The sequence below is a fragment of the Brachypodium distachyon genome, chromosome 1, assembly GCF_000005505.3.
Source record: "Brachypodium distachyon strain Bd21 chromosome 1, Brachypodium_distachyon_v3.0, whole genome shotgun sequence".
NCBI classification, from domain to species: domain Eukaryota; kingdom Viridiplantae; phylum Streptophyta; class Magnoliopsida; order Poales; family Poaceae; genus Brachypodium; species Brachypodium distachyon.
Window position 1 is genome coordinate 26,608,503 of NC_016131.3, and position 11,990 is coordinate 26,620,492.

The window sequence follows — 11,990 nt, forward strand, 5'->3', positions numbered from 1 at the left end:
AATTCTGGCCGCCCAAATAGCGTTTGAATTTTCTTAGTGAGAGCACCGTGTTTAATCACGCCGTTGGGGATTTTTATCGTACCGAGTATTATGTTCGAGCTCCAAATGACAGCTTTTGCACTGACACCGCATCCTTGTACGGCTAGACATGAAGTCAAGAAGTAAGCAGATAACGGATTAACCAAGTCAAAACTTTTGCATATACATTTTCCTTTCAACTATAGCTGTCAACAGCCTCTATGAATCTCGTATACATTTTATATCCCCCTTTGGCACCAGAATCCTACAACATTATTATTACAGAGTGATGGTGCAGCGGATGCAGCCATCGGCTACAAATCCTAAGAGAACAAGAAAACAAGTATAGACAGTGAAATTAGGGATCAAACTGTCGTTCTATGATCAAATCGGTCAGCATCACCAGCAGAACATTCAGCAATTGACAACCTATGTCAATTTACCTTGGGCTGCACTCATGGTAGCCAATGCCTGAACTGAACTTCGCATCCCGGTAATCCTTCGTGAACCAAAAAACATCACCAGGAACTACCTGAGGCTCGTTCAGCTCATGCTTCGTGTAGCCCTTTGGCTTTGTCCTGAGTCTCAAGTCCTGCGAGCTGATTTCGTTGAACTGTTCCCAAGGTGTGTAACAACAGAGATGCAATGGCATGCAGCTGTAATTGCTTCTTTTTATGCCAAAGATCTTGTAACGCTCAGCTTTGCATGTACTTGACCCATCGGTTGCAGCATAACGTTGGTGTTGTGAATTGTGATCTAGCAATTCAACTATCCAACCACGCTGAGCTCATTGACAGGTATAACTCCCCCACTGAACTTAGTTGAAGAAATAGGTAGACGTCAGAACTTCTCTCACATCAAAATTCCCTTGTGCTGGACAGGGAGGAAATTCTACTGTCGGGAATGACGTCTGAAATTCTTCCAATAACTGGATTCAAATGAGAAGAAAAAATTAGGGAACACGCGATCATCACTAATAGTGTTGAAAAGCGAGTATATTTCTTAAAGACACTAGACAGAATAGTTCTGGCTGCATACGTTTTCAAGAATTGGCATGCTGTACAGCTCCACAAATTGCTCTCTCAAGATCTGATTCATTTTGTCAACATCACATGCATGCACCCAAAATGAATCATGCACCCCTGCAGCCAAAGCACGTTGACAAAAGACAACATAAATTGCTTATGGATAAGCATTGTATGCACTAGTAATGGAAGTACAGAGCTTTTCAAGTCAGCATCCAAAATACTTAATTGACATTATTTATTGGCTTTGATATACTATACTATCATGATAGAAGAGATTGTGACCAGATTTACTCTTAACGAGCTTTGATTCTGGCCAACTTTTCATATGTGGACCCTAATACCCTTATTCTGATCTCTGAGTAAACAAGTTGTTTGAGGAATTTAGAGCCCTTTTTTAGCAAAAACCTACGACATTCGAATTGCACAGAAACACTGAGACCAAGAATTAGCACTGCTGACTCAATACCTACACCCATAGCACATTACCCAGCAGCAAGAAATATAACCCGCCATGTAGAAGGTGGCAGGTGCTGCTGGGGCGCATACCCAGTAGTAGGCCTTTCAACATTTTTCTGCTGGACTGGTAAAAGGTTATTAGCATGGACTTTTGATGAGGTTTTATGCAGGCAATGTCAAATTTGGTCTACTTGCACTGGAATGACAGGTTAAGATTGGTGAGTACAGGAGGAGGGGTTTACAAATTACAACTAAATATTTACGCTAGCAATGAAGCCAGTCAACCAGCAGAACGTACCTGCAAAATGAAGACCAGCTTCTTTACAAGTAATCGCCGTCATCATCATATGTGAACTATCAAGAGAGTGCACAAAATTTGGCGGAAAAGCTGCCTTTTGCCGTTGGGTTGCGATCTGAAATTTATTGACAGTAAAATTAACCATGATAGTGGAAATGACAAATAAGCAAGGAATCAATGAAAAGTATCACTTACTGTATCGCCCTCCCGTCTTAAAGCCAGACACTGCAAGGAGGTTCGAATCTGCACAATGGTGAACCAAATAACACGGTGTTTTAGAAGATGGCAATGGAGGCAAAATAGTAGCTGTGTCTGGAAGCAATTAAGCATTTTAACATGAACGGATCTCGATCCTTCCTAAATGCCCCTTCCACATGTGGGACACTCACTTTTTTGCAAGGACCATACGGAAATGAAAACAAATATGACCCAGGGCATAGTACAATTAGCTCATCTTTGTATTCTTCAAAATTTACAGTGATGTTTTGCAAAAGTGCATAATCAACACAAAATTTACACATTCAGATGGGCAAGAGTGCTCCCTAAAAAAAGTGAGTTGGAATGCGTAAACACCACAAAATTAACACAATGGAAGATACAGGTATACTGCTTTACCTACTTGATCAGTGCAGATATGCAAAAAGAGAAAATGCACATATATTTGCAATGGATATACTGCTTACTTGCCTAGTGCAGATATACTACACTTATATTTGCAATGGTCGATAAGTAGCTCACCATATAATTTTTGTATTTCTTGTAGGGTTGAACAACTGGAAGACCGACAGGGCTCGTCCATTTGACTGGTTGATTTTTTGAAGCAATCATCTATGAGGAATTGAAACACGATCAGAAACTTTTGATGTCCCAACTACCAAAGAAGCTCACACAAAGGGAACTACATTGCCACCAGCATAAATTGGATTCCGTTCAAAATCATATGAGAAATATGTTCCAACAGAGAATAAGGTATACCTTTGCACAGTCACCAAGCCATGCCATTATAGCACGGGCAGATTGGAACATTTGTCCTAGTGCATCCAAAGTTACCTTCATCAGAGATCCAACAGTCACAGCATGTCCTTGTCTCTCCAACGTAATCAATAGGGCATATATGCAATAGGGAGTCACAAAAAACAACAGCAGCCAAAGCAAGTAATGCACTTACCCTGGTAGCATAGCAGGACACCTCATAGAGCAATTTGTCATCTGTAATATGCCCTTTCTCTTGTAGTCTCTTCATAATCTGCTGGCGAGCACCAATAAATGTGACACCATAAACTGATGTCATCACTGTCTGCTTGACCAGCTTCCTATCCACCTGTAAGCTACCAATGTCCAGGTGTTCAACTGTTTCGTTAAAAAAGTACATGAAGGAGAATATTTCTTACTATTTAGGCAGAGGGGGGAGGGAGAAGGCTAACCTGATCGACCAAAACCTTTGCTAAGGAAACACTTGCGTCAGTAGCAGGATCTTTCATTGAGTCTTCCCGTACAACGTCCAGTACCCTTCAGTCAAGTTTATCCAAAGCATTATTATTTTTTATCCTGAGTGCCACACAGCACTAGGGTATGACCCAGAAGCATTATGAAATCAATAAGCTAAAAACTGAGTTATTCATCAGATGACCCAGAAGCTAAATACTATAATCTATTAAGGCAATTTCATAATTGCAAAAAAGAGTTCCTTTGTATGTGTAATATTCCCTCCGTTCCTTAAAGATTGGCATATTAGCTTTCATTAAGACAATGCTTTGACCATAAATTTCTACGTTAAAGTGTGGTTTATATGACATGAAACCACAAGTATCATGAAGTACTTTTGATAACGAATCTAGCGATACTAATTTGATGTCATGTAAGTCACACCTTGGCATAGTAATTTGTGATCAAAGCCTTGTCTTAATGAAAGCTAATATGCCAATCTTTAAGGAACAGAGGGAGTAATACAAAACTAACTCAGTGTACCACAAGGCATGCAAATCCACCAAACCATGTATGAGCATGAATTGTGGCCAACCACTATATTTAAAGAGGCAAAACATGTAAATTCGTGGATTGTCTTCATACATAATTGTTGGTGCTTGTGCTTAACAAAGGAATCTGATCTTAAGAAGGTAACATGCTAAAGGTGAAAGTTTTCACTAAGATATGTAAATTTCTTTTCTTAATACAGCCCCTACATAAAATTAAGTTATCGGATATCAACTTAAATAAATTCCACTCAGGATTAAAGTAGAAACAGACATTGTACAGAGCTGTTTTGAACGGAGCATTTAAAGCATGTCGATCGATCCTTGTACACATTTGACTTATAAGGGCAAACAAGCCACAAGGGACAACCAGAAATGTAGCGCATACAGGAATTAGATTGGGGGTTGGGGGGCACCTAGCAGCTATTTCTGAGTAGATATCTGCAGGTTTCTCTCCAGGAACCAAGTTGACAGCTGCTGCTCCCATCTGTGAAAGACATGTGTCAAGTGTAAACAATAGTCTGTACAGAGTTAAGATCTGTATAGTTCCACTATAGAATTCCATGAAAAATAGCATGCACATGAAAAGAAAAGTTTCAAACCTGGTAGATTACTGATCAATTGCATAAGACATAACATTAACAATACACTGACCATACTTTCAAAAAAGAACAATGGCCATACGATTACAATTTAGTACATTCTTTACCATCCCATGAGATACATAAAGAAAGGTTCAGGAAGAGTGATACTCAGTATAGTAGGGACGAAAACTTACGTAGTCTCTACCAAGAGCGGCATAGTGTTGTAAACCATTGCATGAACCATCCTGAGATAGATGAAATAATGTGACCAACAATTAGTAATGTAATGACAAATGCTGGCTGCACGGAGATATGTCAAAGAAATTGCTTTCATAACTAAATGCTAGAGCATCATGGCATGACTATGTCGAGAAGTTTCTGTTGCTGAGTGGAGTGGGGTGGGGTTAAAAAATGCTTTGTTTTCATCCAGGCCTGACAAAATTTTAGTTCTTATATGATTCGGTGCTTATGGGATTTATGGGCAGCAATAGGAGTCTATGCATCATTCCAAAACACAAGCATCTCAAGGAGACAAACTTTAGGAACATGGCCGCCCTCTAAAACGTAAGATAATAAGCATTGCCAGGTAGAGAATCTGTATACGTGCATAGATTTTGCATCAAAGTCAGCATAGCCTGATCAGAATTAGCAATTGCTGAGTCATAAAATACATAAAACAAAACAAGAACAGGCGGTTGCGCGCCTCCAAACTAGAAGGTTAACAGTGACAGAAATGCATGTATTAATTATAACAAGCAAGATTGACCTACAATTAAAAAAACTGGCATGCATTTGATTCTGTATTTTTAAAATAAACAAGATGTACATGAATGTGATGTGCCGAGAGAAGCAAGTATTATGAAGCTTATTTTGCAAATACTAGTGTAAAAGTGTGTCTGATACCCTCATTGGCCATATAATAGTAAGTTATTTACCTTGATCAATGAACCTAGGATAGTGACCTTCAATTTGTCTATGACTATGTACCGTTACAGTGATTATCTAAATAGTGAAACCCTAGCAAGTGTGCCTCATTCCCAACGAAGACAATACCTGATGAATAGGTAGGTGAGAGATAGCAGTATGCGGTGATGAACTTTTTAAGGCATTAGAAAGATCCACACATGCAGCTAAACATTGAAAAGGATCCTCGGCATTAATCCACCAACGGTTCCCGTCAACAGGATTTGCTGCTGAATCAAATATATCAGGCAAATGATTCTCCACAAACGCTAGTTTGCTCCCATGAGAAAGCTTTTCAATGCCTCCACCATATTTGTTAGCCAAATGGATCTTCAACCAGCGTAACCCAGATTTTCCGAGTGGCCGCCCTTCAGCATACTCTAGAACACCTCGGCATAGATCTGAACCTAGGTGACTCAGATGTGGATGCATAGGGTATGCACGACCACGAAAATCTAGATTATGAGGATAATAGAAGCCATCCTCCTCTCTCATTTTACGAGCAACCTATTCACAAAGGTGGAAAAGGTAGATCTTCAGGGAATGCCATAACAGTACCAAAGATAGCAAGATAAACGTCTTTTTATACACATACAGAGAGTTTTAATTCTGTATCGCATCGCTCAGCATGCAGTTCGCGGTTAATTTTCTTTGCCTTCTTTAAACTCCACTTCCATTTCTGGATTTCATCTGGGTCCTCTGATTCAGGTCGTTCAGGTAGAGGAATCTATGCATAAAATAGAAGAGCGACAAATTAGTTCAAAAGGTATATTATGGAAGACTGAAGAGAAACAGAGTTTCACAATGTCATAATTAATCATATAAGGTCACTCACATCTCCCTTATCAACCAGCCCTGCTATCCCTCCGCCACGACTCCAAATAGTCTCAACAACATCATGTACTCTTCTATTCACTCTCCATTTGGTACCCCCAAGGATATCTAATGCCTGCCAATATGATAATACTTCAGACTGCTGCCCAATCACTCATAAAGCGATTCATTACTCCTTTCATTAAAAATTAAGCAAGTACAAACGAATGAACTTCAATAAAATAATAATCATAAAACGCATGATGACTATTTAGAACATGCTGTTATCAAACTAGCACTCGTTATAGCAAGAGGAAACTTATAAAGTGTTGATACCGTGCCATTATGCAAAGGGAAACATGCTCGGGAATATAAATGCTCAAAGTGTCAAAGACGGGTGGTCAGCAAGCAAACCTCAAACACTTTTCGCAACTGTTTTCTTGGAACACTCTTAATGGCTTCCTTTTGGTCCTTCACACCATGTGTACGCATAACATATGAAGGCAGAAAAAGGTGTCCACCTTTATCATAGCTGAAACAATTAAGTGGTTGAAAAATGACACCAGACAGAACATCGAATAAGTTGTATCATCTAACAATGAACTAAACAGTAAATATCCTATCCTGCAAAACTAACTGAAAACAACAAATGCATGATACACTAACATACCCCTTCCATTTTGTAGGAGGTACCAGCATAGGAAGATAGGGGATCTCCACGTGTCTAGCCTGCAAGAAATTTGAACTTCTAAATACTTCTGAAGCATTTCGATTGAACAGATAAAAAACATGTCCCAAACAGAAAAACAAGGAATCTGCAATGGGGCGAGAATTGTAATTAAATGTTTGACAAAACTCAATATTTTGATGCTTGAGAAAATCCTGACAGTAAGAAAAAGGAAAAGAGAATGACTGGGCAGTCAGTAATTATTTTTTTTATCTTCGATAGGTCAAACATATATTTCCATCCAGAAAAGAACAGCATACAAGTGCATAACAGACTTACAGTGCTTTCAAACCCCTCATGCACAAGAGGATCACACTCTATCACGAAGTGCTTCTTCTTTAATCTCCTGCGCATTGAACAGGAATGTGAGAACAGATATAATCCCCAGTTCAAAAAAAGAACAGATATAACCCATCAAGCACACGATACTGATACAACAATGCATGCCAGTGGCGAACGCACAGAATGCAACAAAAGAGACCAGTGGACAATAATGTGCAGCCCTACCCATTTTCTACTATAGGCTTCCGCAGTACATGCTTAAATGCAGGTCGAAAATCAGGAGAACTGTCTGGTATTTGGTCGGCTGGTGACTGCACAAACGCTGAATCCAATAACAATTCAATCAGGCGAGTTCCTAACTGCAATCACAAAAGGAGGATTATGTTTTCACAACATACAAGAGAAAATCATGCACTCGTAGGTATACTATCCGTAAAACAAACCTTCACTTGGGCTTCTGTGCCCCATTCCTCTAATTCAATCTCCTGTTGCACGAGCTTCTGTGCTTCAGTCAATTTTCGCCTCTTCACCAAACTTTTAACAAGCTTCCGGCATTTAGCCTGCTCCTTGCCTAATGCTGGATCATTTTCACCATTTTTGCCCTTTTTCCTAGTCTTCTGAAAGAAAGCCTGGACTTTGAACTGCAGAACAAAAATAGCTTTCAATGCACAGACAAATCAATTGCCAACTAGAGGAAACATTGTGTGATGAAAACTGAAATGGCAAAGTGAATAACCTAATTTAGCATTGAGTTCATCCTTACTAGCATGATCAAACCCTAGTCGTTTGCAACATTTACAACTCTAGCGCACAAGAAGATTAGCTGAGGCCTGAACCAAAGGAAGATGAATCCCTAATCCAAGTTTTACAGTTTCAACTCTTCAAGAGCTTTGTCATCCATAAATATAGTGTACTCCCTCCGATCCATATTAATTGTCGAAATATTACATGTATCTAGACGCTTTTTAAGCATAGATACATCCAAATTTGGGCAAATTTGAGACAATTAATATGGATCGGAGGGAGTATCTGAGATTTCCGATCTGGCAGTCTGTCATTATGTTACTGCCAGAAAACCTATTGTCAGGCGGTCTAACATGTGATGCCATCTCCACTTGATGGTCAACTCACATGGCATCTGGATCTTAATAGATAATGTAAGTCAATGACTTCATCCAGCTATCACACCATGAAACCTTCGGAGATAAAAAAAAATCTAATTCATAATGCATCCACTAGGTGAATAATGCCCTCAGTTCATCCAATTGTTGGCTTTGTTAAATTACCTCAATCGACATGTTAATTCCAAGTCAGATTGTTGAGTAATTAGATGGAAAGCACAAGGAAATAAAATCTCGGCACAACAACATCTACTGCCATAAAACATCACAATCTGTCTACCTTAAATGCAGTAAGGTCACATTGTTCTCAATCACTTCTCATACAGCACAAGCATAAGACTCACAATGTTCTCAATTATCTACATTTAAGTCGTTGGAACTGTCTACCTTGATCTTAAGCTTAGAGCTGAGCCACTAACCTCACGCTCGACAGCCTCGCCAATGGAGTGCGCGGCCTGGACAACGCGGACGCTCCCGCAGCCATCCTTGTTGGACATGAGGAGGCCCATCATCTTGTGCATGACGATGACGGACACCTTCTCGGCGGGGAGCAGGAGGAGGTACTTGGCGTAGACGTGCTTGACCCGCTTCCGGCGCTGCACTTCCTGGTCCCTGGCGATGGCGTCCCGCAGCGGCTCGAACCAGCCGAGGAAGAGCGACTTGACGTAGGGCAGCGAGGGCGCGAGGTTCCGGTCGAGCATCTCGCGCTCGAGCTGGCGGTACTCCTCGGCGGCGCGCGCCCAGGCCTCCGTCTCCGCCTTCACCTGCCGCTGCCGCAGCCGCCGGTGCTCCGCCCTCCTGGCCCGCTCCCGCGCCTTCTCCCTCTCGATCCCCCTCTCCAGCTCCTCCTCCACCCCGGCACCCAGCTCCTCGTCGTCACGGGGGATCTGGTAGGAGTCGGCGGGGGAGTTGAGGAACGCGAAGAGGTCGAGCCAGTCGAAGTCGGCGGTGGAAGGCGGAGGGAGCGGGGGGAGGCCAATGGTGGAGACGAGCGTGACGGGGCGAGGCGGGGGCGCGACGGCGACCATGGGCGGCGGTGGGGAGAGGCGGCGGAGGCGGGGCCGCGGCGGGGGCGCGCACGTGGAGATGGGGGAGAGGAGGAGCGGCATGCGCACGCCTAGGGCGAGGGACGGCGAGGCTCCAGGTCGGAATTTTGGGGAGGAAGAGCAGCGGAGAAACCTCGGTAGAACCTTGGAGGGACGGAGGAGATAAGGAAGGAGAAAGAGAAAGGGAAGGGGAAAATATCGCTCGCTTTCCCGGACGGTAGGAGGAGGACTGGAGACCGTTTCGTGTGGCCGTTGGATCGCTTCGTGCTCGTATCCAACGACCACTCTGCGTGTCAGCGCCTCGTACACAACTCGAACCGTAAAACGTGGCCACGGATAAGATTCTCTCTCCTTCCCTGGAAGCTGATTTTAAAGTAAGTTCGATCCTACTAGATAAATAACTAGAGCTAACTTGATTCCTTGTCAGGAGAACACGAAATGGGAGAAAATTGATATACGGAGTATTTGTATTTGTATAGTATAAAGTCTCGCACGATTACAAAGGAAACAGTTCAATTTTCTGCCGGAATCGGGAAGCTATACACCGCCGGCCAAAATGAGAGTTCGTATATGTTTGTCTTGATCTCCTCTTCCGTGACAGAGTCCAGCATCAACAGGGTTTACCCAACTCTGTACAACTAGTACCAAGTACAATTCTCTGAACTCACTACAACTGAATCTTGACATTGTCAGTTAGCCACATCGGACAGGACAGAGACAGAGTGCCTGCAACGTCTGTCTACTCTCAAGGATGCTAAGAATGTGCCCGCAGGATGCAATTTCCGTCTACTGTCAAGGATGTTAAGAATGTGCCCGCAGGCTGCAATTTCTGTCTCATGTCAAGGATGTGATTATGTAAGGATGCGCTCCTCCAACAAATCCACAAGACTCCTTTAGTCATTAACGTGTAGAACACTGCTTACCTCTATCTGTCGTCAAAAACCCTGAAACTTTCACCAGATTAATAATCTATTCAAGCCTGAATAAGAATTTCCTACTGAAGCAAAAAAAAAAAGAACTCTGAACAAGAAACTACGGCGCGGCTCAGGCTCACTTCAGAAATAAACATGTGCTGATTCTCCGGTAGAAAAAAGCAGAAGAAATCACATCAGTAAAACTTCTTTGACATCGTTAACCAAAACCAATTGTACATGTACAGCATGCCACCAATCCACAACCCACACACCAAAGGAAGAACTAGAAGAACGGGGGGGAAATGAACAGTACAACAACTACTGCTGCAGCAAAGAATTTCCTGCTTCCTAGAGCCACACTGCTAGCTGCAAATCATTGCCAACCAATCAAGACATAACTATATAGTAACACAGACAGCATAACAGCAGAGTATATACTCGCTGGCCATCCCAACGAACCAATATTTTACTGGCATCTCTGTTTTAATTACTAGCAGCAGCTGATGATTGTGTGTATGTTTACAAAGCTGGTTGTAGTCTTGGTATTGTCAGGCGAGGATGTAGTAAGGCCGATCGCCGTCGATGCCGGGCGGCTCCGGCGCCGTCTTGAGGATGACCCAGACGGAGTAGGCGATGCCCGGCACGTAGCCCAGCGCCGTCAGCAGCAACGAGATGAAGAACTCCGACTACAGAAATCAAGTTTCAGAAAAATCACAAGCTGATTAATGTGGATGTAAATTATAGAGAATTATATAAGGACGGCGATATGTGCTTACGCTGCAGCAGCCGTAGCGGAAGAAGACGCCGAGCGGCGGGAGCACGGCGGCGAAGATGGTCTCCAGGCACGTCGAGCAGCCGCCGGAGGAGCTCATCTACACACCCCGGCCGCCGCGCGCGGCTCGACTTCTTAACTTAACTGAGTAACTAACTAACTAACAGGCTCCGTACCGCGGGGAGAAGAAGAAGAAGATGCGGATCGAGTAGCGCTGCGCAGGAGAGCCTATTCGTTGGCTTGCTGGCGCTGACTAGCCGCAGCTGCCGTGTCATTGGCGACCACAGGGCACTAGGGCAGGGCAGGCAATGCGAATTTCGGGCTCGGAATATTCCGAGAGCTTATATAGCCGTGTTCGCCTCTTTCGGTATCGAACCACCAGATGCGATCGGCCCATCTGTAATATCCGGTCCTCTTATTAATAATAATAATAATAATAATAATCGATTTTTACACGTTACTTATAATAATCAGCACATGGCTTCGCGCGCGCTAACATTTTTATTCTGCTGTCAACATGCATGTTTTGTTTTGTTTGGCTTGTTTCAGCTGCCTTCCCTGATCTTACAGTATTTTTTTTCTGTGGCCTGACAGAATTGGTAGTTTGGATTATACGGTCTGGGACCTGCACATGGTTAATTAGCTAAGCATCGGAATGATCGTGCATGGCATCAAAGTGTGGTGAAATAAATTAAAAAAAATATGTGAAAAAAAAAGGATTCAGAGATGCAGATCTGGAATTCTGGAGCCGCGTGTCTGCACGCACGCTGCCATCCATGCGAAGTGTACAGTAGGTGCGTTGATGCAGGGGGGATAAAAATCTGGTTTCTGGAGTCGATCCGTTCGATTAGTGCAGAGATTAGTTGAGATCTCAAACCTGTCATATTCTTTTTTTTTAGAGAAGTGACGATTTTTTTTCTGTTTTTTGAGACCATGGTGACGACTTTTTCTTGTTTTTTTAGCAACGATCTGGCTTTATTCGTTCAAGCGACAAG

The 11,990-nt window shown here is 42.7% G+C and overlaps 2 protein-coding genes across 2 annotated transcripts; both read right to left on the reverse strand.

The window, feature by feature from the left end:
* Positions 1–177: 177 nt before the first annotated feature.
* Positions 178–9,483, reverse strand: LOC100839892 (DNA-directed RNA polymerase 3, chloroplastic). Its single transcript, XM_003563281.4, has 19 exons — positions 8,683–9,483; positions 7,586–7,783; positions 7,368–7,501; positions 7,140–7,206; positions 6,804–6,862; positions 6,548–6,665; positions 6,156–6,269; positions 5,916–6,047; positions 5,411–5,827; positions 4,552–4,602; positions 4,190–4,260; positions 3,225–3,309; positions 2,969–3,121; positions 2,776–2,850; positions 2,539–2,628; positions 1,996–2,043; positions 1,801–1,915; positions 1,057–1,160; positions 178–946 (listed from the first exon to the last, which is right to left on the reverse strand). Exons 1-19 carry the CDS (start codon positions 9,370–9,372, stop codon positions 836–838), a joined length of 2,832 nt encoding a protein of 943 aa, XP_003563329.1. The 5' UTR covers positions 9,373–9,483; the 3' UTR covers positions 178–835.
* Positions 9,484–10,417: 934 nt separating this feature from the next.
* LOC100840191 (hydrophobic protein LTI6A) lies at positions 10,418–11,292 on the reverse strand. Its single transcript, XM_003563282.4, has 2 exons — positions 11,000–11,292; positions 10,418–10,909 (listed from the first exon to the last, which is right to left on the reverse strand). Exons 1-2 carry the CDS (start codon positions 11,093–11,095, stop codon positions 10,772–10,774), a joined length of 234 nt encoding a protein of 77 aa, XP_003563330.1. The 5' UTR covers positions 11,096–11,292; the 3' UTR covers positions 10,418–10,771.
* Between the last annotated feature and the right edge of the window lie 698 nt (positions 11,293–11,990).

What these genes read in the sequence shown, in the direction of transcription:
- LOC100840191 (XM_003563282.4), bottom strand. Translation starts at nt 11,095, where the DNA reads ATGAGCTCCTCCGGCGGCTGCTCGACGTGCCTGGAGACCATCTTCGCC. An exon ending in TCCGCTACGGCTGCTGCAGC is followed by an intron (nt 10,910 to 10,999) that starts GTAAGCACATAT and finishes TGATTTCTGTAG; the next exon opens with TCGGAGTTCTTCATCTCGTT.
- LOC100839892 (XM_003563281.4), bottom strand. Translation starts at nt 9,372, where the DNA reads ATGCCGCTCCTCCTCTCCCCCATCTCCACGTGCGCGCCCCCGCCGCGG. An exon ending in TACTCAGAAATAGCTGCTAG is followed by an intron (nt 3,310 to 4,189) that starts GTGCCCCCCAAC and finishes ACTTGACTGAAG; the next exon opens with GGTACTGGACGTTGTACGGG. An exon ending in TGTCCTGCTATGCTACCAGG is followed by an intron (nt 2,851 to 2,968) that starts GTAAGTGCATTA and finishes TCTCTGATGAAG; the next exon opens with GTAACTTTGGATGCACTAGG.